The sequence below is a fragment of the Pristiophorus japonicus genome, chromosome 7, assembly GCF_044704955.1.
Source record: "Pristiophorus japonicus isolate sPriJap1 chromosome 7, sPriJap1.hap1, whole genome shotgun sequence".
NCBI classification, from domain to species: Eukaryota; Metazoa; Chordata; class Chondrichthyes; family Pristiophoridae; genus Pristiophorus; species Pristiophorus japonicus.
Genome location: NC_091983.1, coordinates 32,701,588 through 32,728,156, shown reverse-complemented (window position 1 = coordinate 32,728,156; position 26,569 = coordinate 32,701,588). Strand labels below are relative to the sequence as shown.

General features: G+C 46.5%; 1 protein-coding gene across 2 annotated transcripts in view; it reads right to left on the bottom strand.

Annotated features, from left to right (window-relative positions):
• Positions 1-700: 700 nt before the first annotated feature.
• elovl5 (ELOVL fatty acid elongase 5) overlaps positions 701-26,569 on the bottom strand; it is a 148,375-nt gene continuing 122,506 nt past the window's right edge. For both annotated transcript variants that reach the window (XM_070884896.1, XM_070884897.1), the window contains exons 5-8: positions 23,030-23,201; positions 20,886-21,010; positions 10,899-11,033; positions 701-4,917 (exon numbers count right to left, since the gene is read on the bottom strand). In XM_070884896.1, coding sequence (XP_070740997.1) covers positions 4,792-4,917; positions 10,899-11,033; positions 20,886-21,010; positions 23,030-23,201 — 558 coding nt within the window. In that variant the 3' untranslated portion in view covers positions 701-4,791. The remainder of the gene's footprint in view (positions 4,918-10,898; positions 11,034-20,885; positions 21,011-23,029; positions 23,202-26,569) is intronic.

The window sequence follows — 26,569 nt, the reverse complement described above, 5'->3', positions numbered from 1 at the left end:
ACCTGTACTTCCTGATTCCTGCCCAGAGCCCCCCACACGCGCCTCTCTGTCAATATCGGGGCCAAAGGCTTGACCCAATCTCAGGTCGAGTACCACCATCCTGCTCATCATGCGTTGGTCTTCTTTCCACTGATAAACAGGCACACATTAAACCACTAAAGCATCATGCCAGTGTATCGCAAAGCCAGCCGTACTTGAAGAGGTCTCTTGGACCCAGGACTAAGCGCACGTGTTCCTATTCTGCTTTGTAGACCTGGAAGAACGGTTGAGTATTATCGTTATTCTCCAACTTTTTACACACACCAGTAGTAGCCATTCTAATGGAAACCGTTACACGACCAGCTGTCTGAAGGTTGTGATTTGATACTTATTTCTGGTTGCCAAATCTCCTCGATAGCTGAATGAAAAGCCCACTTTGGCCAGAAAAAATAGCAGCCGGATTATCTTTGCTTCTGGCAGCCGTGCTGCCTCTGGAAGGGATACAGAAAACTCAGTGTCTCTTAAAATAAACCTTATTTATTGTACAACACTCTCACTGAAGTCAGGACTGCTATCAGCAGCACTGTGCTAAGAGGTCGGTAAATAAATAATACTATCTGGCTCAGTATGTGTTAACAGAAACACATCTAAGTGGCAGCAAACCATCCTTGAATGTGTGTTATGCACATCGCTGAATTATAAATAGACGAGGACAACGGTACAAGTTTAGTAAAGATTTTAATTCTGTGAATTTCGAGTCCATCTGCAGACGTTACAACTGATGAATGTACAAGTTGCTCAGACACAGGTTAAACCAGCACACACATGATTAATGCTTAACAAAACAAAAATGTGATTTGACATTTGAGAGCAGCATTAACTGAAAAATTCAGTGCCTATATGAGAAAAAGGGATACAGTTTGTCACACTTAATTAAGATGACCAGAACAGCTTTGCTTAGAATGTGTAGTGTATGCAGCCTTCGATTAAATCCTACAAACCTATAGTTACTTTTCTCTTGAGATAAATTAGGGAAAGCAGTGTAAAGTTTTGAAGAACCCTTGGCATTTACTCTCCACTAAAACTGAAAAAAAGACAGTGTTTCAGCAGTTCCAGCCAGTCTCCACGATGGTCACATAATCTGGCTCAGCGAAAGATACTGTTCTTCGATACTGCATGTTTCGAGTTGTTTGTCTGTGCTTTCTTGTTTAGCATCGCACTGTGTAAACATTCTCCGTCAGGATTCTTTTCTTGGTTATGCAGCAGTTAAAACAATTACAAACCCTACATGTGTAGGAGACCCTGTTTTTTATTTTGTGATTCTAAATTTGATAACTCTATATTCAAACATTTTGCTCCCATTATAATCTTTAAAAGTGGAGTTGGAAAATGTACATTGGCTACTCTCCTGTTGTAAGGCCAGTAAAAGATACTGTCACCTGATCAAACCAGTACTTTTCAGGATTTTTCCACAAAGTGAATAGGTTGATTGACTATAAAGAAATGACTTGGATTTATGTAGCGTCTTTTGTGACCGCCGGACATCCCAAAGCACTTTACAGCCAATGAAGTACTTTTGGAGTGTAGCCACTGTTGTAATGTAGGAAAAATGGCAGCCAATTTGCGCACAGCAAACTCCCACAAACAGCAATGTGATAATGACCAGATAATCTGTTTTAGTGATGTTGATTGAGGGATAAATATTGCAGTGCGGGCAGGCACAGCAGGCGGGGCGAAGGAACGCAAGAGTTTGTAGATGGAAGTGACCGGGGGCCCAGGAGAGGCGTGAGTTCAGGGCCCAGGGGCAGCACAGGCCAGCCCACACTACGACATGTGTGCGCACTCGGTCCGTGCAGCAGAGCTGGTCTCCAGTCGTCTTGGTTAATCCTTGCCACTGGACCAAGACCTAGCTCTGTCAAGCCCGTGTGGTGGCTGGTGTGCAACGGCCACCACACGTTAAAAAAATCCACGCACAGGCATCTTCCACCCTTCAAGATGTAGTTCGGGATCTGGAATATTAGGTCCTTCATTGAAACACCTGTGAACTCATCCCTTTTTGGCGTGGAAGCAAGTCATCCTCGCTTTGAGGGACTGCCTATGATGATGATGAAATATTGGGATTTTCAAGTACAGTTTCAGTACTTTATATCCAGATGATTAAAATTCAAGGAGAATGTCGATTATACATTTCTACAAACTCAACTTTATCAAAAAGATTACAGCTTCATTAATGCACATTGGGTTCTTTGTGGGGTCTTTTTGACTGAATTTGCAAGTCCACTATTAATTTACACGGAATCATAGCTGCTGTGCTTTATTTTGGGTATTAAATGACAGACGCAACTTCTAGTCTTGGTCTCAACTGATGTTTACACACCGGCATTCCTTAGGTGGGGTATGTAAACCCTGTTCCATGGTGACGGGGAAGGTAATTGGATGATGGTCCTCATCAACCAAATGCATTCGCTGTATGGATTGGCCAAGGAGCAGTAATTACAAAGAGATATTCGCAGGTAGAATCACTGAATTATTCACAGTTAACAACACCACCAAAAATAACGTGTCCACTTAAAGAGATCGGGGATTTTTAAAAAGTAGTTAGGGATAATATTTCATTAGGTATGACACTATCTCATTAGTAATAAAGAATATACTGTTTGCTTAAAAGTATATCACAATATCTGTTAATGTAATGAAGCATTTGAGACTTGCGAGCTATTAACGAATATTTAATTCGAATATGCAAGAGAGAATTAGGGTCATCACACTGCTGATTAATGCAAATTAGAAACTGCATGGATATTTCTTTGCACAGAGTTCACCAACACATCGGGCAACCCTGCAGCAAAGCTTTGGACTCTGCAAGTTATTTTTAAGGCATATGTGTAACTGCATGAGTTATTTAAAGCAACACTGCTGCATAACTGTTATTCTTTAAAATCACTGGATACCTCACAGAGCCTTTAAGCTGCCTTAATAAACACCAACCTTCACTGCCATTTTAAAATAAAACAATTTAGACGGCAAAGTCAGCTTTTCAACGTGTGCTGCAAATATGGGCTGCTGGACTGAGAGCAGATTTCACAATTCCACCTTCTCTTCACTACCCACCCACAGCATTCAATTAAAAAGCTGACGCCCCGGAATCCAATGCGCCCTGAAAGCTCTCTATCTGCTTACCAATGCAAGGTCAAACCCCACGCAAAGGCTGAAGGACACACGCTGGCAAATACTTTCAGTACGTGCGCTACTGGGTGAAAAGGGTCACACTTTCAGGGGCTCGGCTCCCCCATAAACCAGCAGTGCCGCTGCACACACACACACACACACACACACACACACACACAATACCCCGCATAAGCATCTGCATCTGCCCAGTAATCATTTTCATTTTGGAAGTAATGGGACCTATGTGTCACTATGTGTACTCTGCATAACCCGGCCACAGCAACTAAGGTACCATTCTTTAATTCACCTCACTCACACAACCCTGGTAACAACAAAATAAGTTACCTCATAACCTTTTTTTCCTGTATGGTGCACCGCAAATATCCCACAGCCACACAGCCAACACCTCAGTATAGGTGAGTGCCGCTGTAACATAAGCAGATGTGTGTGTCGGCTTAACGCAACCACACAGACTTTAAAACAATATATAAATGCTGGAAATCTGAAATACAGACAGAAAATGTTGAAGATACAACGCAGGTCAGTCAGCACTTGAAACAGTAACTGACCTTTCTCTTTCAGATCCTCGTTGGGCTACTTTGCATTTCCAGCATTTTCTGATTTTACCTCAACACCGTGTAGGGGCCTTGGCTTTCAGCTCTTCCTCAAATGTAGGCGGTCCCTGGTCCAGGTACCTGATAAACTACAGCTTAACTAACGTCTGTGACAACAGAGCAAACTACCTCAATGCATCAAGCCTTTGACAAACAACAATTATGGAAATTCCTGAGTAGAGCGACTGGAGTTTTAGGCAGGTACAATGTACACAGAATGAAGAAGGACGAATATGGAACTGCGTCTGCTAGCAAGAGTGCAAACAGAAGATTTGTCTCTGATTGTTGATCTTTCACTGAAGTATCCAATCAAACCGAACATAATCCGTAAAAGTAAGAGGATGGATAGGCTGAGCAGGCCTGTATTGTTGGATAGTTATTTGCACTAAAGAGGAACTGACGGTGTGAAACACATCTATGAAGCACTCCATCACCTGCTTCTACACTGTGGTTCCAACACAACCATATCCTATTTTATTAAAACCAGCAAGCCAAGTATTTATAATCAAGAAAGAGGTATAGGATTCTTGAAACATTTAAAACGTAATAATTATGCAGCATTGCAACTTTAGATAGAGCTAAGGCATGTGGGTCAACACCCTGTGACAAATTACATTTCAGTTGAAACATATAAATATGGTTTAAGATTAAAGTGAATACAAGACAGTACCTAACACACAAATAAGCAGTAAGGCAACAACAGTGTTGTAAACTAAAATCAACCACATTTTACCTGATTCACACTGGGGTCCATTGCACTAGTTCAGGAAATAATCTAACATTTTTTAATCTATATAGGGTTGATATGATTTTCCCTACCTTTCTAAGACTTAACTTTTTTTGTATAAGGAAGTTTCTCTAAATGTATTTTCCCTATTGATCACAACAATATTCAGTTCCAAATTCCTACCCTATATGGCTATATAATGCAGGACTGGACATAGTTAACACATTGGTAACTTTTGAAATTGCCTTCGAACATCACAAAAATCTTAGTGTGCTGACAAAACGTGGTTCCAGCCCTGGAATCTTAGTGGGTTTTCTTTGCTGAATAGTGGTCCATCTGTGTAGAGAGGCCATTTGTGTGTCCATTCACAGCTATTGTAGAACCATTTAGACAGTCTTTCCTTTTGAAAGCACTCTTTTTCTTGTAGGTCTGAAATTGTCCAAACACAAAAGAGAAAATAAATGAATGTGGGTTCTTTTGCAAAGCAACGCACAGTGAGCCCACTTGTAGGCAATTCTAATGAATGAGTATCTTGTATACAGGCAATGCTTCAGACCTTAGATAAAGGTGTATTTGTATGCAATCCAGTAACACACAAAGAACAATGCTGACCCTCCCCCAGTCTTTTGTATTTTATATAGTACTATACAGTTTTATATATATATATAGGCTCAGGACCATGGGGAAGTGGAGCCTTCCATAGTGAAACTCGGAAGGCCTCGAATTTTACAGGGAAGGGTTCTGAGCGGCAGTGTCTCGTTTGAATAAACCTCTGCAAAGTCCTGCCCACCTGACTACCTGGCCAGCAGGCAGGGATAGGCACCTGGCAGCAGGAGGCCACCATGGGAATGGTGTCCAGCAGTCAGAGGAGGCGGGGGGGGGGGGGGGGGGGGGGGGAAGGCTCTGGGCATGATCAGAAGGGGGTAGCAAAGGAGGCCCAAGGCTTCCGTGTGAGTCCAGGTGGACCACTCCTGCCCCACAAGTACACCTAAAATGACACTTTAGAACTTAACTCCTGGATCCCTCCTGGCCCAGGATTCTTTGCCATGCTATGCATTGCATGCCATTATGGCTGTGAAATCATTCAGGGGATCTTCTGCTCTCCCGCTGTAACACTGACTTAACTGCCAAAGAAAGCGGTAGGGACCAGCATAACTGGGCTATGTTGCGTTTCTTGGGGCTTTCAGTTACGGTGGGAGACTGGGAGAACACCCATAGAAGTTCAGGGCAGATGTGATTTTAATAATCATGACCTGCGCATGTAACTTTTTAACGCATCATTTATCTTATCAATGGGCCTGTATGGTAAAAAAATGTCCCAATACCTAGAAGCAATGTTCCCTCTCGTTTGTTTTTGCCTGCCGTAGCCCAATAAAATTTTCGCGCATACGCAGTTTTCCATTGTGAAGCCGGCAAACGTCAAACCTCCAGGTTGCTGCGTGGCCACACGGCTTAACAAGGACATGGCCCACGAGTAAATACTGCAATTTCCAAAACAATTTGACAAGAAGCTTTGAAGGCATTGGGGCCGAGATTCAGGCACGCCAGAAAGCTGGCACACCAAAGGTTTTATACCTGGTTTTACCGCCGGGAGCAATGAGGCTGCCTTCTGAGCTATTTTCTACACTTTGAAGTTTTTTCAGTGTTGGACCGGAAGTCGATCATAATGGGGGCGGAAGTGCAGTGGTAAGTCCTGCTGAGGGGCGGAAGTTGGGGCAGGATCGAGTTTCCGCGGCTGTCACATCGAATCGGAGATTTTTTTAGCTTTGGCCACGAGGCCTCCAGGGAGGGTTTCGGCTGGGCCAGCGGCCTGGCACCCGAGAAAAAGTGCCAGGCTGCCCCTTGGCGGCCCGGCCGAACCTGGGGGCAATAATTGGCCGGCCGATCAGGAAGTCGGCCAGCAAAATTAAAAACATGGCGGCCGCGCCTTCCCCTCGAAGGGCCGCCGCGCTGCCAGGCCGCACACATAGAGGATAAGGTGCACCGACAGAAAAAGCTGTCGGGAGCACCGCGCGGCGGGTGGGCGATTTTTTTTTACCGTGAATTTGTGGCGGAGTGTTCTGGAGGTGCGGGATAGCTGCGGTGCGCACTTTGATGACGCGCTTGCGGCGGGCGGCCACAGCGGGGCGGAAGTGGGGACAGGCTGAAAAATCCCCGAGCTGAATTTGGGTCGATTCCACCGCATGGCTGCCGAAAAACGGCGGTAACGGGGCCTTATTCGGACCCTGAATTTCGGCCGCATTGTGTTTCTGCAGTAGGTCCTGATGCCGTTTTCTGCTGCTTACTGCCTGTGTGAAGTGGGATGGATTCTGAAGGGGAAGATTCTGCATTACTCACTGCTCTGACTTGTTTGATGAAGTGACATCCCCAAGTGGGCCGAAGAGCCCCATGACCAACATTCCCCCTTAGGTGCATGGTCGCGCACTAATCGGGAGGTCCCATGCAGGCTGCTCACCAGCTGTTGTCACTGGAAAAGACACGGCCCCACAGCAAATTTAAAGGGACAGCGCACAAAAAAAAATTAGAGGGAACATTGCCTACGACCTGATGTCCCTCGACTTGCAAAAAAGCCTTTGACAAAATTCTGCATGGAAGGCTGTTAGTTAAACTCAAAGCTGTTAAGATCCAGGGTAAATCTTTGGAATGGATAAGAAATTGGCTTAAGGACAGGAAAAAAGTACTTGTTGTTAATGTTACAGTGGAAGGGAATACCAAGTGGAGTGCCCCAGGGCTCAGTATTGGAACCACTACAGTCTATAATTTACAACACTGATTTAGATTCGGAAACCCAATACAAATTGGTCAAATTTGCAGATGATACCAAAGTAGGAAGGGCAGTGGAATCAAAGGAGCTGTGAGGAAAGACTGGATAGGCTGGGGTTGTTTTCTTTGGAACAGAGGAGGCTGAGGGGAGATTTGACTGAGGTGTATAAAATTATGAGGGGCAAAAGCAAAATACTGCGGATACTGGAATCTCGAATAAAAACAGAAAATGCTGGAAATCTCAGCAGGTCAGGCAGCATCTGTAGAGTTGACGTTTCGGGTCGATGACCCTTCGTCAGAACTGGAGAGTGTTCGGAAAGAACAGATTCTTAACAGACACTGAAAGGGGGAGGGGAAGAAAGAACAACAGGGATGGTCTGTGATAGGTTGGAAGACAAGAGAGATAGGAGAGACAAAAGGGATGATGGTTCAAATTCAAATGGGAATGCCAGGAGTTAGAAAAACATTAGTCCAGATAGGGTGTGAATGGCGGGATAATGACCAGCTCCATTATAGACAAGGAGGAAAAAGGAAACAGGCTCTGAGGGGGAAAGGGAGCCAAAGATTGGCAGTGACTACACTCTGAAATTGTTGAACTCAATGTTGAGTCCAGAAGGCTGCAAAATGCCTAAACGAAATGATGAGGTGTTGTCCCTTGAGCTTGCGTTGAGCTTCATTGGAACAGTGTAGGAGTCCGAGGACAGAGAGGTCAGAGTGGGAGTGGAGTGGAGAATTAAAGTGACAGGCGACTGGAAGCTCAGGGTCACACTTACGGACTGAACGGAGATGCTCCGCAAAGCGGTCAACCCAATCTATGCTTGATCTCCCCAATGTAGAGTAGACCACATCGTGAGCAGTGAATACAGTATACTAAATTGAGAGAAGTACAAGTAAATCGCTGTTTCATCTGAAAGGAGTATTTGGGGCCCTGGATAGTGGGAAGGGAGGAGGTAAAAGGGCAGGTGTTGCATCTCCTGTGCTTGCACGGGAAGGTGCCGTGGGAAGGGGAGGGGGGTGCTGGGGGTGACTGCGGAATGGACCAGGGTGTCACGGAGGGAGCGGTCCCTTCGGAATGCTGAGAGGGGAGGGGAAGATGTGATTGGTGGTGGGATCAAGCTGGAGGTGGCGGAAATGGCGGAGGATGATCCATTGAATGTGGAGGCTGGTGGGGTGAAAGGTGAGGACAAGGGGAGCCCTGTCATGATTCTGTGAGGGTGGGGAAGGGGTGAGAGCAGAGGTGCGGGAAATAGAACAGACATGGTCGAGGGCCATGTTAATCACGGTGGAGGGGAATCCGCGGTTAAGGAAAAAGGAAGACATGTCAGAGGCACTAGTGTGAAAGGTGGCGTCATCAGAGCAGATGCGACGGAGACGGAGAAACTGGGAAAATGGAATGGAGTCCTTACAGGATGCGGGGTGGGGGGGGGGGCAGAAAGTGTAGTCCAGGTAGCTGTGGGAGTGAGTGGGTTTATAGTGGATATTATGAGGGGTCTAGATAGAGTGGATAGGAAGGACCTAGGGGACATGGAGTTAAAGTAACTTGTAGAAGGATTAGAGGGGAGTTGAGAACATTTTTCACCCAGAACGTGGTGGAGGTCAGAACCCTCACCACATTGAAAAAGTATTTAGATATGCACTTGAAGTGCTGTAGCCTTCAGGGCTACGGACCAAGAGCTAGAAAGTGGAATTAGGCTGGATAGCTCTTTTTCGGTCAGCACAGACACGATGGGCCGGATGACCTCCTTCTGTGCCGTAAATTTCTATGATTCTATTCGATGATCAGAAATGAAATAACATGTTGCACAAAATATTTAAGTGGGAGAACAATAGCAGACGGAAACAGCTGTAAAGTACAACTACAACAACAACACCTTTAACATAGTAAAACATCCCAAGGTATTTCACAGGAGTGTTGTAAGATAAAAATATCAATTTGACACCGAGCGACATAAAAAGAAATTATGGCAGATTACCAAAAGCTTGGTCAAAGAGGTAGGTTTTAATAAGCTTTTTAAAGGAGGAAAAAGAGGTAGAAAGGTAGAGAGGATTACTGAGGGAGTTCCAGAGCTTAGGGCCCAAGCAGCTAAAGGCACGGCTACTGATGGTTGTGCAGTTATAATCAGGGATGCTCAAGAGGACAGAATTAGAGGAGCGCAGATATCTCGGGCGGTTGTGAGGCTGAAGGAGATTACAGAGATAGGGAGGGGCGAGGACATGGAGGGATTTGTAAACAAGGATGAGAATTTTGAAATTGAAGTCTTGCTTAACCGGGAGCTAATGTAGGTCAGCGAGCACAGGGGTGATGGGTGATCGGGATTTGGTGTGAGTTAGGACACGGGCAGCCGAGTTTTGGATGACCTTAAGTTTACGTAGTGTAGAATGTGGGAGGCCAGCTAGGCATGCGTTGGAATAGTCATGTCTAGAGGTAACAAAGGCATGGATGATGGTTTCAGCAGATGAGCTGAGGCAGGGGCAGAGATGGGCAATGTTACGGAGGTGGAAATAGGCGGTTTTAGTTATGCCGCGAATATGTGGCAGGACATTATATTAAGGGTCAAATATGATGTCTGGTTCGGCCTCAGACAGATGCTAGGGATAGGAATGGACTCGGTGCTGCTAAGTACTGCTCATAGGAAGCAATAATGGTCGGCACATATACTCCATGAAGGATGTTGAAGCTAAAGATGAAAGAGACATAGGTTGTTTAGTAGACTTGATGCTCAAAATGTTCAATCAATGACAAGCAGCAATCAGCAAAACCAAGAGAATGTATATCGCCAGAACAACAGAATAGAAGTTAGAGCAAGCCATGCTCAAACAGCACATAGTGCTCTCGTCAGACAGTACCTTGAGCACTATGTGCACCAAGACACAAAGAACTGATATCAGGTTGCTCTTCAATGGTTGGAGGCAGTGCAGAAAAGAGCCATAAAATTGATCTCTAGTGTCAAATATCTGAGCTATGAGAAAAGATTGGAGAAACCTGGGCTTTTCAGTATCAGGAGAACATGCTCGAGAGTTGATCTTATCGAGGTACTTATAACAGTTAACAGAATGGACAAGGTAATTCCACAAAATTACTTTAAATTACATTGTGAGAGTAGCACAAGGAAACATAAGTTCAACCAGTAAAAGGCAAATTTAGGATCGATATCAGAAAGTTGTTATTGACACAAAAAGTCATCAACGCATGGAATAGACTCCTGGAAAGCGGAATAGAGGTGAAAACCCTGGAATCCTTTCAGAAAAATGGATCAAATGGCTTTACTTAGCCTCAATTTGCTTGTGATTTTGTTAAGTGGCTTATTATTTACTAGTTAAAGTGATAAGTTGGAATAAATAGAGTTGATTAGATAGTTTATTTCTCAGTTGGTGCAGATTGGAATGTGGTAATGGATACACAGTGGAGGAAAACTATGCAGAAAATGTCCTCCAAAATAGCCCAATATCAGTCAAGCACCTAGATAACAGGCCGCTTTGATTAAAAAAAGTCACGAACGCTTGACAGCTGTGCTTCCATACACATGCCCTACAAAGGGATTTTCAAATAAAATTGAAAGTACTAAATGGTATGTATTACACAGAACACACAAATAAGAAGCAATGAGAGCAGATTACTTAAACAACTGCCTAATGCTAGCACTTACCTGAATATAAAAATTAGTGAAGAGGATAATCAGAGAGATCATGTAGCCAATCTGGAAATACAGCCAGCCACTTGGAAATCCACACGGCCAGATAACACCAAAACTAGTCTGAATTATCGTCAGAACAAACTGGAGCTGAAAATATTTGGAGAAATTTAGGATCTGTATCTAACAACATATAAGCAAAGACAAAAGGCCTATAAATTCGAGATCAGTAAAAACCTGCTGGTGCCACTGTGGGCCAGAGTCACTGGTTGCCGAAAATAATGGCACTAGCAGGACTGGGATATTGGTGCTGGCGGCTAATTAACATCAGCCCAGCGCTAAACTTACTGTGCAAGGCCGTTTTCATGCCGTTAGTCCAGGCAGGAGGCCCCATTGTAGCATGGCCACAGCGTCATTGAAGCACGAGCAGCCTTCTCTTAAAGCAAGGCTGTCATTTTCGAAAGCAGTGCTAGTCCCTTAAAGGGGTACTGCCTTCTAAAATGAAAAAATATAAAAATCATTTAAAAATAGACAGTTTTTAGCCCTTACAGCTCAACTGCCTTTTGACAAAAAATAATTAACATTAAAAAGAATTCCCAAATGGGAATCTTCAGTTCTTAAAGCTGAAATGCCTTCCCCACATAAAAAATTGGAAAAGTGCTTCAGCACTAACACAAATGGCTCAACAAGCCAGGGAAATGGCACCCAGGTTTTCTCACATTGCACTTCAGCTTTGTGTCAGGGGTCAACACTGCAAGAGAGGTCCTCTATCCACAGGGGCCAGGAGGCTCTCCAGAAAGAAGGATGTGGGACCAGATCACCGAGGCCGTCACTGACAACAGTGTTGCCCCCATGACCTGGCTCCAGTGCCCAAAAGAAGCTTCATGATCTCAGACCAGTGGTCAAGGTCAGTGAATGCATCTTCAAAAGCCTTCTCCTACCAACTGCACCACTGGGCTCACACACTGCCCAATGCCGACTCAATCCCCAATCACTCACCTACCAACAATCTGTGCCAAACACGAGGACATCTCCCATTCCTAGCTTTAACTCATCTGCTTCAAAGAGTCGGCGCAGGCCATTCTTGGCAGGGGCATGACTGAGCCCTTGGCCCACAGCGGGGCAGAAAGGATACAAGCTGCTGGTGTGCTCATATGTTATCCTCCTTCTGGCATGCACCTCTTCCTTTCCCGCCCTCCCTTAATACAACTCCACCTTTGTGCCTTTCTTATTGCACACACCACCATGCGATTTCCCACTCCCAGCCACCAGCTCCTCGAGGCCGACCAGGAAGGCCATCTGCAGCGTCCCCCACTGACTGACAGCAGCCTTCCACCAGCCATGCTGCAGCCACTGGGGTAGCACTGGGTGACATCACTAGGATAGGCAAAGGCACACACAAGATAGTCACTAAGGGAAGTCATAAGGGTGATGAGTTGATATCTTGATGTCATGTTGGATGGATCGATGTGTAAAGTTGGATTAGAAAGTTTGCTTTTTGATGGCTTTCATTTGAGCATCGCGGCCAAAAATAACAGAGTAATAGAGGGAAGGTAAGGTGTGGGACTAATGTTGAAAGGGGAGTTGGGGTTGTGTTCACTGAGGCCGCAGGCGGATGATTCGATTCCGGATATCCCGGCCAGAAAGGTGCCGTCTGGGTTGCCTCCTTTCTTCTGCTTCCTCCTCTTCTGCTTCTTCTTCGTCTGCGGTCTTCCTTTTGCTTCTGCGAGCGGATGCTGTAAATCTGAAATAAAAGCATAAAATGCTGGAAATACTTAGCGGGTCAGGCAGCATCGGGACCTGAGACGTGAACTCTTGTTTCTCTCTCCACGGATGCTGCCTGACCTGCTGAGTATTTGCAGCATTTTCTGTCTTCTCAGAGGCCTTCTTTTACCATCTGAGGCCTTGCAAGCGTCCAGCGACACTCCCTGCACACTTTAGTAGAAACTTTTAACATGTATTGCAGCAAGCCACTACTTCAATAAAATCCAAAAAAATCCAGTCCAGAAGCTTAAATGCACACTTACGTGTACATGTGTGTGTCCCTTTAAGAGGTGCTGACAGCATCTGGGTCTGCCGCACTCTTGTTTTTCAGAGCGAGCTTAGGACCCAGTGCTAAACTCAACGCAAAGGTCCAAATTCGCAGAGCGTGACGTTAAGTCGGCATGCAGACGTCACGCTCTCCATACTTGCATCTCCAGGGTCAGCACTGCGATCGGCAGAGCCAAGGCCCTCACCAAAATGGCGGCCAGCGAGTCCCGCACCAGAGGCAGGCGTTAGAGCGGCGGCTGCCATTTTGTCCAGGATTGCGCCGCCGACAGGTGGCGGTAAGTAGCTCAATTTCTGGCCCAAGTAAAATACCAGATATGGAATACCATCCTTAAATTAGTGAACTGACAGAGCAATTTCTTTTTCCCAACTTGCCCCATTAATCGAGGTTCTGTGAATTTGACAATAATGTCTGTGCATGTGCAATATTGCGGGATCAGCTTGACAATTAAAGCTGGAGTTTATGGGGGAAAATGCTCTTGGGAGTTTCTCACTGCGCTGTCATAACTTCCCCAAATCATAAACGGGGGTTTCACTGCAATTCCGGCAAAGTTACAGCAGCAGGTTGTTGGTGAGTAAAGGCTGCTTGTTAGCACTGTTGATAACTCCTTCCACCATTTTCACACACCAAATGCCAAACTGCAATTTTATCTGTTTTTGAGTATCTACCTTAAGCCCAGTCCCAGTTCCACAATTCAGATTCCTTCTTCAACACAGGGCCAGATTCCCAATGTATTTCTTGTTTAAATATCCCATCTTAGATCTTTCATTGAACCTGAGCTTAACAGCTCGCACAGTGCAATAGCTCTTTATCTGTTGCCCATACTTGGTCATGAGAGGGTGAAGGGAGAATTCCACAGGCTACAGTGTCTTATCAACGCTGTAAATGGAGTGGCAGATTTTCTTTGGTCGCTGTTTCTAGTTAAATTGAAATGCATTCTTTTAGAACGTGTTTACAATTTGCTGGGAAAAGCAATCAAAGAACATGCTCCTGCTATGATTATGATGTTATTAATACATAGCAACCATAGGACATCTCTCCCCCCCCTGCGCGCCCCCCCCCCCCATTTAAACTCTAATTTATCCCACGTCAACAAGTAGATCCTTTTCAAAAATCACACCCTTCTGGTAATAAAGTGAAACTTCTGGGGTAATTTTCCCCATCTCTGCCTGGGCTATAATCTAGCAGAGCAGATCGTTGGCCCATGGATTTGAATGGGATGAAAACCAGGCTGGTTCGACAACGGGCAAGCAAACCGCTCCAGTGGCCTACTCCCAGGTGGAAAAGTTAAAAATTACCCCTCATCGCTCTCCCTCTTCCCCACCCCCACTTCCCCACTTCTGCCTTTCTTATAGCATCTCATATTCTGCAGTGTATCACGCTTTTGGAAATTTGAACCATGTATGTTACTCCAATTAGACCCACATCTTACTTCAAGTTGAACGCTTAAGTCACAGCACTTTATTTATTCCAACAATTGGTATGAAAACTGCTTAGTTTGACTCAAGGGGGAGAAATTGGGTGCATCTGTGCCTCCTGTTAGTGCCCCTGCGCCCGGAGGTCATCATGTCATCGCTGTGCGCATCACCCTGTTAGCGTCTCGGCCCCAAAATTGACTTTCATCCCCTGCAGCAGTGCCGGGCAATAACACCGACAGCTGCTGGAGGCGCGTCTCGGGCGGCCGGCTGCTACTGGGACAAAAATTAAAGGCGAGGTGGCCAAGTGAAAAATAAAAAAAATGTGCCTACTTGTTGCCGCTCCTGATCTGATTTCTTCGCGGGGTCTTGGCCGCGACCACTCAGCCTGGCACTCTGCTTGTGTCCCGGGGCTGATCGCGCGGCACCCCCGCGCCTTGGTGGTCCAGGTGGGTCCCTTTTTCTTCTGCAGAGTTGACAGCGCCAGCCCTCCCCTTTAAGTAAGGGAAGGGCTCCTTGGACGCGGCAGTGCTGCACGGCCCAGTGTGCAGTGCTGCGGAGGTGTCCGCACTATTAGCGTCCCAGGAAGGAAGCGCAGTTCTTGGTTTAGCGCTCCACTCCCTTCCGGGGGCCGGAAACCCGAATTTCTGGAGAGGGGGCGAGACTGCAGCGCTAACGGGTCCCACGAAATTACGCGGGAGTTAGCGGAGGCGCGAATCCAGTAGCGTGCCCCTTGCCGCTGTGTCTCCGCCGACGATGTCATTCACGTGCTTGGAGACCCCTTTTTGCCCTGCGGCAGCCCATTTCTGCCCTGTGGCGGAAATTGAGCAGCGCCCCATGAGCCTGCCTCGAGCAAAGTCAGCGCTAGCCTCGCGGGTGGCGAACCGGGCCGTACACCGACCGCGGGGCGAAACTTAAAAGGGGAGGTGCGCTGCGCCGCCCTCCGTCATCGCTTTGTCACCGACTCACCAGTCGGACCGTTGGGCAACGATGTCGTGGGGTCCGGGCTGCAATGGTGCAGCCCGGCACTCCGTTTCGGTGTCTGGCTGCGGCCACGGCACCCCTCATCCCCGGTGGCCCAGTGGAGACCCTTCAAAAGGCCTGCAGAGCTAAATGCGTCCCTTCTCTTTAACGGAAGGGGAGGGGGCGTTGAAACGCGTCAGCGCTACGCGGAGAGGCCGCGTAGCGCTCGGCGATGCACCCAGGTAGCCCCCCTGATCCCGCCCCGAGAGGAAGTGGAGCGCGCAACATTGTGCTCCACTTCCTGTGAGGGGCGGTATCCCCAATTTCGCTTCCAGGGTGGGACTTCTGCACCGGGTGCAGAATGTCCAAACTCGGAAAGGTTACCGCCCCCCAACTAGGGCGATAGCTAATTTCAGCCCCAATGTCTTTCTTTTCAGGCTCCAATATGTAATTCTTCCGCGTGACCATTCTTATCCATTTGTGCCCTTTAAATCTTTCTTAATTATGTTTCATGCATTTCAGTAGTCTTTATTTATTTCAATCTTTATTACTAAACCTTACCCCAAAATGATCTCAATCCTTTTCCCTCCATACTACCTCTTTAACCACTCATTTACACTATTTGCAATCCGACAATGTGAACTTCTACTTAAGCTACTGTTATGTAATGATGTGTGTATCGTCCCAGTACCTTAAATGTAATGTAAGTACTATGCCACACCACAGAGGGCGCTGCGGTGGGAAACCCTGGTAGTACCTGTAACAAGGACTATATAAGGCTGACCACCACACCTGGGAGGCACTCTGGAGCTGAACAATAAAGGACGAAGGTCACAGCAGTTAGACTTACACCAGACCGTGTGGAGTCAGTGATTTGTGTGCTACATACACCACATTGGCAACGAGGAAGCGGACGAACTCCACGCAACCATGGCTACTCTGGGCTCGCTAAAGGATTTTACCGTGGGCAATGATTGGGAGGCCTTTACGGAAAGGCTCGAGTACTACTTCACAGCAAATGATCTGACGGAGGACACATACGCAATGAGAGAGAAGTGTAAGGCGATATTGCTCTCCAGTTGTGGAGATGAGATTTACTGTCTCGTCAGGGATTTGCTGGCACCTGGGAGCGCCAGGGACAAGTCATACGAGGAGCTGACTGAACTCATTCGTGACCAGTTGAAACCGAAGGAGAGCATCCTCACGGCCAGATACAAATTTTACCATCACTGCAGACCCGAGGGCCAGGATGTCACCAAATATGCTGCGGACCTCAGGAGACTCGCGGCGCCGTGTGATTTTGGGGCACACCTTGACGAGGCTTTGCGGGACGTTTTCGTTATGGGGATTGGCCACGAGGGCCTCCTTCACAAGCTGCTGGCCACGGAACCCACAGTCACTCTGACAAAGGCCATCACCATCAGCCGGGCATATATGACCTCGACTTGCAGCACCAAGCAAATGATCCACACAGTCTCGAACCCGGCAGGCACGGTCCACAGGATAGCGCCCACCACGGACAAAACTGCAGAACGTGGCTCTGCCCGGGGCAGAGAGCACGGACCTCGGGATCCTGGAGCTCAGAGTCGGCCGAGGGGGGCCAATCAAGCAGCACCATGCTGGCGCTGTAGAGGAAGCCATGGGGCTCACCGGTGCAGGTTTGCGGAGTACACGTGCAATACCTGCCACGTTAAAGGCCACCTTCAGCGTATGTGTAAAAGAAATCAGACTCACCGTGTGGCTGAGGAGATGGGGGATGATCCACTGTTCAGTGAGGAGCAGGTAGAAGAAGATGAGGTGCTTGGACTGTATACATGCACCGATGATTCACCCCCAGTGATCAGTGAAGTAAAAATCAACGGAGTCCCAGTGAGTATGGAAGTGGACACGGGCTCGGGTCCGTCGTTGATGAGTTGGAGAACTTTTGATAAACTGTGGATTAACCCAGCTGCACGACCCAAGCTGGTCCCGGTCACGGTGAAGCTGCGTACCTACACCAGGGAACTAATACCTGTTCTCGGCAGAGCGATGGTGCAGGTATCCCAAGGGGACGAGACGCACGCTTTACCTCCGTGGGTCGTTGCAGGCGATGGGCCGACACTCCTCGGCCGGAGGTGGATGGGGAAGGTCCGTGGGAGCTGGAAAGACTTCATTCCTCCACAGGCTGCTGCTCCCCGGGGTGCTGCTGTGCCCCGGGTCCCCAGAGAGCAGCGCCGACCGAGCTGGAGCTGCAGCCTCAATCCACCCACAGGCAAGTCCCAGGCCCGGATCTCACATAGAGACCCTGCAGCCTCAATCCCCACAGGCAAGTCCCAGGCCCGGATCTCACACAGAGACCCTGCAGCCCCAGCCCCCACAGGCAAGTCCCAGGCTTGGACCTCACACAGAGACCCTGCAGCCTCAGCCCCCACAGGCAAGTCCCAGGCCCGGATCTCACACAGAGACCCTGCAGCCCCAGCCCCCACAGGCAAGTCCCAGGCCCGGATCTCACACAGAGACCCTGCAGCCCCAGCCCCCACAGGCAAGTCCCAGGCCCGGATCTCACACAGAGACCCTGCAGCCCCAGCCCCCACAGGCAAGTCCCAGGCCCGGATCTCACACAGAGACCCTGCAGCCTCAGCCCCCACAGGCAAGTCCCAGGCCTGGAGCCCCCATAGGCAAGCCCCAGGCCCGGATCTCACACAGAGACCCTGCAGCCTCAATCCCCACAGGCAAGCCCCAGGCCCGGACCTCACACAGAGACCCTGCAGCCTCAATCCCCACAGGCAAGTCCCAGGCCCGGATCTCACACAGAGACCCTGCAGTCCCAGCCCCCACAGGCAAGTCCCAGGCCTGGAGCCCCCATAGGCAAGCCCCAGGCCCGGATCTCACACAGAGACCCTGCAGCCTCAATCCCCACAGGCAAGCCCCAGGCCCGGACCTCACACAGAGACCCTGCAGCCTCAATCCCCACAGGCAAGTCCCAGGCCCGGATCTCACACAGAGACCCTGCAGTCCCAGCCCCCACAGGCAAGCAGCCCTGCACAGAGGGGCCTAGTGGGGGGGGAGTGAGCCGGCGGGGCGCTGCGGACGGGGTGCTGAGGGATCCAGGGGCCGGCAGTTCGGAAGGGCCACGCAGAGGAAGAGGCCGTTGGGCGGGCCCCGCAGAGGAGCTGGTAGCGTCGGGCGGCGGCAGCCGCAGGGGAGGCCGCTACGGGAGACGCGGCAAGTGCGGCCGCTGGAGAGGCCACGATGGTCGCAGGAGAGGCGGCAAGTCAGGTGGCAGCGGAGGGGAGCGGAGGCTGCGACGGCGGAGGGCATTCGGAGTGGCGGAGAAGATGATGGCGGCGGCATCGTGTCGGAGCTGTAGAGCATCAAAGATGGCGGCACCCAAGGAGAAGCCTCGTGGAATCCTCCTGCATCAAAGATGGCGCCTTAAAGAGGAAATGCACCCGGGAGTCTTAAAAGGGCCTTACAAAGAGGTGGTCCCCACAAAGGACTTCTGTTTGGCAGAGCGAGTCTAAAATGAGCTATGTTAATGTGAGATAGTGAATTTATAATAAGAATTACTTTTTTTATGCTGAATGGCCACTGTATTTGTGTAAAATAATGGATGAAGTACAATTAATGATAACGGTTAATAAGGAAATCAAGGTTCCGCTACCAGTCAATAACCAGTTAATGTACCAGATAATATGTACCATACTAACGCACTGTCTATGCCCACCTGCTTTCCGTTGGACAAGTGTGATGTTATGTAATGATGTGGGTATCGTTGTCCTGTGTCTGGGGGGGCGGGGGGAGGTGATGTTATGTAATGATGTGCGTATCGTCCCAGTACCTTAAATGTAATGTAAGTACTATGCCACACCACAGAGGGTGCTGCGGTGGGAAACCCTGATAGTACCTGTAACAAGGACTATATAAGGGTGACCACCACACCTGGGAGGCACTCTGGAGCTGAACAATAAAGGACGAAGGTCACAGCAGTTAGACTTACACCAGACCATGTGGAGTCAGTGATTTGTGTGCTACATACACCACAGCTACATTCATGGCTATCCTGTTTCATTTCATATCCTTATTTGGGCTGCAGGTAATGTCTCATCTTTTGACCCTTTCTGCATTAACTCACGGATTCCCTGGGGCTCTGTCCTCTGACCCATTCTGCTCGTTCTCTACATCAATGATCTTCTCCCACTCATTATCCAAGCCTACCCATGCATTTACTGATGATTCCGCTCTACATTTGTCAACAGTCTTCCGACTGCATGCCCCATAGTCCACACAGCCTTCATCCTTTTCATGGTACAATAGCAGAATCCCTCCATGTTGATCTCCCCCGTTCTCTTTGGTGGCTAAATTAAAATCTTGTTCAATTCTTCAAAGACACATTTGCATGTCCTTCACCTCTGACCTTTGTTGGCCCCGTCCTTAGTCATTCTTCGATCGGGATGCTCAGCTTCACAATCTCCACTGATTTGGAATTGAACTTCTAATCTCTTCAGTTTTTTTCCTTCGAAGAAATGTAATCTCCCTTTTGTGCCAAATGCTTCTTTCTTCCTCGATAAATCTCACATCTCCATACACCCCAAGACTTGAATACATCTATGTGTGAGGAGGTTCTTCTACCCTCTCTCATACTTCTGGACATAATACAATATAAAGTTTGTTGTTGGATAAGCAATCTTTCTCTCACCACCAATCTTCCTCTCTCCATTGCAGCCTATCTCCTTATTTTATCAATATTGATACGATTGATTATTGCTCCTCTGGACATTCCTCTCTTGTTTTACCTAAACTCCAAATATGCTTTTCTAAATGCTAACCTCATCAGCCCTCTTTGTCATCAGCCCTTCATACGATCTACAGGTTTTACATCATCTCTCCTACTTTCTTCAAACTTCATGGTGTCCTACACTGCGGACTTTGGCCCTTTGCTGAGCTTTCTCGATAATTAGCAAAAAGTAATCGACACAAGTCCAGACTCCATGAGCACCACTTTACATTCTCTTCCCTGAAAGATCATATCCAACTTCACAGATTCAATTCTCAATTTTGGGAATCAAAGAGTTCTCCACGTCATAATTCTCCTGTACTATAGAAAGGGTCCAAGTCCTTTTCTACTCTTGAACCTGCTGGGCCTGACTAACTGTTTTCCGTCACTTTGTTCCTCTTCAGGACTTTTATAATGCACTAGCAGAACCCTGCAGTTTCCCTCTCTCTCACAGACATTTTCTAAGTTACGGCACTGCCATCCTATCACAGCCCAGTACAGTGATAATTATCACTTGGTCACCATCCAAAAATTGTAAAGGCCATACAAAATCATATTAGTTACCAATTGAAAATTGCGCTGTGCAGTATACCAGCAAGGAAATCAGACATGCAGGAAGAGGATGAAAGCTATATTTACATATTTCCACAAAATAAAAAAACTGCAGACTTTGTATCCCAGTGCAAAATGACACCAGCTCTCCGCTAATGACAGATATCCATAAAAACCACATATAAGACAAAATATAGCAATGTTGGAAATTTGATCTTTGCTCACAAGTTTCCAGGTATCTGTGTAAAATGGCAAGCTTCACTTACCAACTGCCCTTGAGTAATGTATTTCTTCCACCAAAGATAAGGTCGCATGGCTGGGATAGCAGAAAGACCATAATAGGAATACATCAGCACATGAATGAAACTGTTAAGTGTGGCCCCAAAGAAAGCTGCAAACAGACATGAGCATGTCAGTTGAACACAATAGAGATACTGACAAGAAAATGCTTCATTGTTAAAATCTGGAAAATATGAAAACCAAAAACACTGGACTTGAAAAGCAGTCCATGCAGTAATCCTATTAAAGGGATCCAATTTACATACTCATCCTCCTGAGTTCTGTAGATATGAGTCACTTATGCACAACTCTGAAAGGGTAGAGATTACATTTAGGAAGTCATATTACAAAATTTTAGAAGGCATTCTGTTTTCCCGATGCTATATTAAGCTCTAGTAATACAATAAAACCACAATCACAGTCAGGTTCTAATGGGTTTCCTTCTAAATGGATTCTCAATTAAGAAACTTGTATAGAGTGTGATGATCAAAGACAACACCTCCTGCATCAGGTATATAGGTACATGGATTACTAAACTGGAATTTAAATGTTATAAGTACATAGCAGAAAACACCATAGGCCAAAATGCAATGGACAAGCCTTCAGAATCAGCTTTGGGTTCCCTAAAATCTGGGGGCCGAAATTGCCCCTTCCGATAAGGCCTCTGGCCGCCTGAAAGCGCCAGCCACGAGGCAGCGCGGAATGGCTGCCGACTCTCCGCGGAGGGGCCACCATTTTAAACACTGCCCTTCCCCAGGGTTGAGGCGGCGAAAAACTTTAAAAAACGGTGGGTGCGCCCTGTTTCGGGCGGTGGGCAATATCGACCCCCTGGTTTTTGTAAAGCTGAGTCACTGGGACTACTCTTCAAGCCTCTTTTTAATTTCCCAGGGTTGGCCATATACCAACTGGATTGCCTACCTGGCAGAAGCACAAATTAGCATCCATCACTGGATCACAAGTATCACATGAATAATTTGCCAGCAGATAGCCAAGAATCTGACAGGCCCCACCACACTGCCAGAACAATTTGCAAACTCCTCTCAATTAACAGGCAATAGTAGATGTGACAAGGTACAAACAGCGACTTCTCATTTACAATTAGCAATGGCTGAACAGCAAACAGTTAAGAAATGCATGCGCGGGCTGTTTTGTGCTTCTGTTTTTGTACGCAATTGTTCTTTTTTAAAGGGCTATGTACATCTAAATCCGAACTGGTCAGAATTGGGCCAAATCCGTGTAAAATTAGGTCATTGCTCATCCTGACTGCATGGGCTAAAGAACATTATTCATTTATCAAGAGATACCTCAATTACATAAAGAGGCAATAAACATTTAACAACCTCCATTTGATCCAAGAATTAAGCAAAAGTAATCGTGAGTAGTATTTTATGTTTAAAAGGCTGCTTTATCCCTTTTCAAGCAGGCCTGTTTGTCAATTCAAAGCAAATTAAAATGTAATCAAACAGTAATTTTCAAGTAAACCATTTCAAAATGCTAGGCCTTGAAAGGGCAGATGCCTGGTTGTTAAATTTGTAAAATTGTCAAAGCTGTCAATTTGAAAAGGAATACTGCAGCTTTGAAGAGCAACTAAACCCAAAATAACTCAGCCTTAAATTTGTTTTCTTTCAGTTTCCCTGCAGCATTTGTGGCTTATGAATGGCTTGCAGTTATACAGCACACTTGATAGGTAGAGCCACTGACTGGTGTTTAATACTGAACATGGACACAAACATTTAGGTCCGAGCCAATCGTAGTAGAGGTCACACAGTAGATGAAGTACAGGTTGCCTTGACCAATACCCAACCGGTCGGTGCATTATACATAAATAACATAAGTATCCCCCCGCTGTAAACAGTGAACCACCCCAATAAATGCAGGCAAACATATTAAAGCCCCTGAATTTCCTTGGACAATTTGCCGCTGATTGCACACGTAAACAAGGGTATCGCCGTGCTTCTGGCAAAGCTACGTGGTGCATGGTAAGAAGTTTCAAAGAAATTCAAGGCCAACGTTTCAAAATAATACACTGAGCAGAACATTAAAATAAAAGATACAAAACATCTTTAGGTTTAGTTGCCCCTTGAAAATTAAAATAAATCTCATAAAAAAGAAAGATCGTTATCTCTCTTACAGTGACCGCAGGGCACCCAGTTCATAACAAACCACCAGATGTTGAACATGGTGGCATGGTGATAGACATGCAGAATAGTGATCTGATGGTAGTTCTTTCGTAAAATGAAGAAAAAAGTGTCCATGAACTCTATTACTTTAGAGAAGTAGTACCACCATAGGACACGGATAATCTGTGAAAAAGAGGGAATAAGGCTTAAATGTAGTTTATCATGGATGCATCACCATAAAAACTATCTGTTTAATAGCTTGCACAAGGTCTATAAGTGCATCAATTTAACTGTTGTATAAAGACAAATCATTTGATGAAGTAGGTCGTAAAATATCATGGGACAGATGTTATTATTCTGTGTGTCATCTGGCAAATTCTGTGTGTTACCGAGGACACTTCAGCAGTGGTTCCAAATGAAAATGTTCTTCTATTCTGGGTCAGTTTGACTGCACAAGAGGTCCGAGTGAGATCAAAAATCTCTTGACTGAAACCAGAGCACAAACAGAGGACTTATATTTTGAAGAAACAAAAAGGGAATAACTGCCTATTTCATTTTGGGAGCTCCCGATTTTGAGGTAAAAATGGTGGCGCTACCTGCCAGGTGTATGGCGTATTAGATCCTCCTGGTCGGTGCTCCAGACAGCCTTCTCCAAAAATCCGCAAGAGGCTTTTGTGGCACTCGGTCTCAAACCAAAAACCAGCATTTAAATAATTTCATGCAAGGGCGTAATCTTGCGCAATTACAAGTACTTACTGCAGACCTTGTATTGCACCAACATTTGGGTCAATCCATTACATTTAAATGGAATTAAAAACAATAACAACGTAAACCATTTTCCAGTAATAAAACCAGACCTTATGTCACAACACGAAGTTTGGCACAGTTTACTATAAAGTCACTGAAGCCTAGAAATTACTTTATTGGCAACAATGGAAATCCAAAATTAGCATCATTTATGTTTATCTGGGCAATAAAGCTCACCCATGAACATGTCATATTGCCCAATGTGACTCCTGCATGATTGCGGAGCTAATCACATCAGAGCTCCAATACAGTCAGCACAGGCTCACAGCAAAAACTAGCCATTCAAACTGTGCAGATGAGAAGAATCCAGCTGTTCTGAGAGCGTGTTGGGCGTGTCAGCAGAATGTGGGCAATGAAAGAAATGCCAAGTGAGCCACCATCGCTCTTTCCCCCCCTCCCCCAACCCCCCCAAAGGATGAGGCTGATCACACAAGTCAGGAAACAGCTGAGAGTAAATACTGTGTGGCAAACCCGCTGAATCTGGGAGGATGTCTGCAAGAAGATGTCAGACGTGAAGACAATCCACAAAAGGTCATTAATATACAGGAGATGCACCTGCCAAAAAAACTGACATGGGCTTCTCATAAATGGGAATGAAAAGAACTCAGCCTTGACAAACTGATTATGCTGAGCTGCTTATCCATGAGAAACATTATGAGGACGTTAACAAGTGCATTGGTCCTATGAGATAACCAAGGGATGAATGTGAAGATTAAGGCCTAGAAACTCGATAAAGCCCCAAAATGCCACCACGGGCCAAGGTTAACGGCCGCCCGTATAAAGAGCGCAGGCTGCCCGCTGATTTAAATGAATGCAGCGCAGAAGCTCCCATGCAATGTGCTCTTTCAGGCGGTAAGATCAGCAGGGTGGGACAGTAGGTTGGGTCTAAAGTATCTGTGCAGCATTCTCAGGAAATTGCAATTTATGAAAGTGCAATGTTTCCGGTTATGTTTGTGGATTGACAGAAAGCATATGCAAGATAAATGAAAGCCTAAAAAGGCACTAATCCGTCAGATTTTAAACCTGCAGTTTAGCTGAATTCTGTTTAATTCAACTCCTCAAATATTTAGCCGGCTAATTTGTCAAGTTACAATTATTAATCAAAAAATGTCACCATGAACGGATGAAGTGACTGCAATTTGGATGGAATCATTCTAGCAGCTTGAGGTTCCACATACTTGAAGTTATGAAAGTTCATGCTACACGTGTCATAACATTTCTGATCACACCATCTCGTGCAAATAATGTCAAAATTATTTGTAACAGTGATCAGCGAGGAATGCAAACCTGTCGGTGGGACTGCACGTACTCTGCAGTTATTGAAGTTATTCTCAGTGATCTATAAATCTCTGCCGCTTTCTCCTGGGTCTACGCACCGGATGCTTTGGTGAGGGCATTAATAGGAGCGGCAAGGTCTAAAATTGCTCAGCGCGCGTCAATTTGCCATTACATGCTGATTGACATCATGCTGTTGATCATTACAATATTAGAGGTGAACGCAGGCAATGGCAGTGCTGCCGACCTGCCCAATATGGCGGCTGCTGCATTCCGTGCCGGAGGTGGGCGGAAGCGAGGCAGCCAACATTTTTTCTTCAAAACTGGCCTTAACGGCTGCTGCTAAAGGTTCCAATTTCTAGGTCTAAGTACAAGAAAGAGATAGTCCTGAAAGGGACAAGTAGATTACTGTATCAAGTTCATAGAAACCTATGCACACAGCATGAATTCAGAAAGTCATTTTGGATAGTAATTGAACTGAGCAAGATGCATTCAATTACCTTTAAAGACCCAGTATATCACACAGGCAAGACTGCTCCTGATATTCTTTGTACTCCACGTATTCTCAGTGTACGAAGACGAACTGACAATAATACCAGCTAGGGCAAATTCATTATCCCCTTCCAGACATCGTATCAGAAATGACTGGTAGTGAGAACAGAGATGGACACTAAGCTGGAGGATGTACAGGAGCGCATGGTTATACCATAATGTTCATTGTGTAATGCTGCCACATTGGCATACACACAACACCACATGGGAGAGCAAGCAGTGACAGTGCTGCTGTATTCGGATTAATTAATTGTGAAGATTTGCCTTCTTTATTCACAGCAACAAAGGAATAGAATGCACACACACTACAGTATCCTGAACTAGAACCACCATGTTATACAAGCAGAAGGTGACTCATAGTGCATGGCCAATGAACAGCATGTGGTGTTGAGTATCCGAGGGCAGAGGTCCCAAACTAGGTGGGGGTCTGGAACTCACTGCCTGAAAGGGTAGAGGCAGAAACCCTCACCACATTTTTAAAATACTTGGACGTGCACTTGAAGTGCCGTAACCTACAGGGCTACGGACCAAGAGCTGGAAAGTGAGATGAGGCTGGATAGCTCTTTGTCGGCCGGCGGGAACACGATGGATCTCCTTCCATGCTGTAAATTTCTACAATTCTATTACTGGTCCAGCTGCAGCAACTGTTGATTCCGATCTCATAGGAACTGTTTACAAAAGAAATTACTATCTCAGCAGGATCATCCACCAAGTCACTATTGTCCATGGAGCACGTGTTGCCAGCTCTGCAGGAAACGTGAGGAAGAGTCAACCACTCAAATCAGCTCTGTTATGGACAAGTGCTAGTCTAGACATCAGTCTGCTATGGAAGAATTGCAACACAAGTGGAGATTGCAGTGGAGACCTTAGTGATGCAGGTCTTAAGCACAGTGGGAGCATCTCTTCTGAATGTTCAA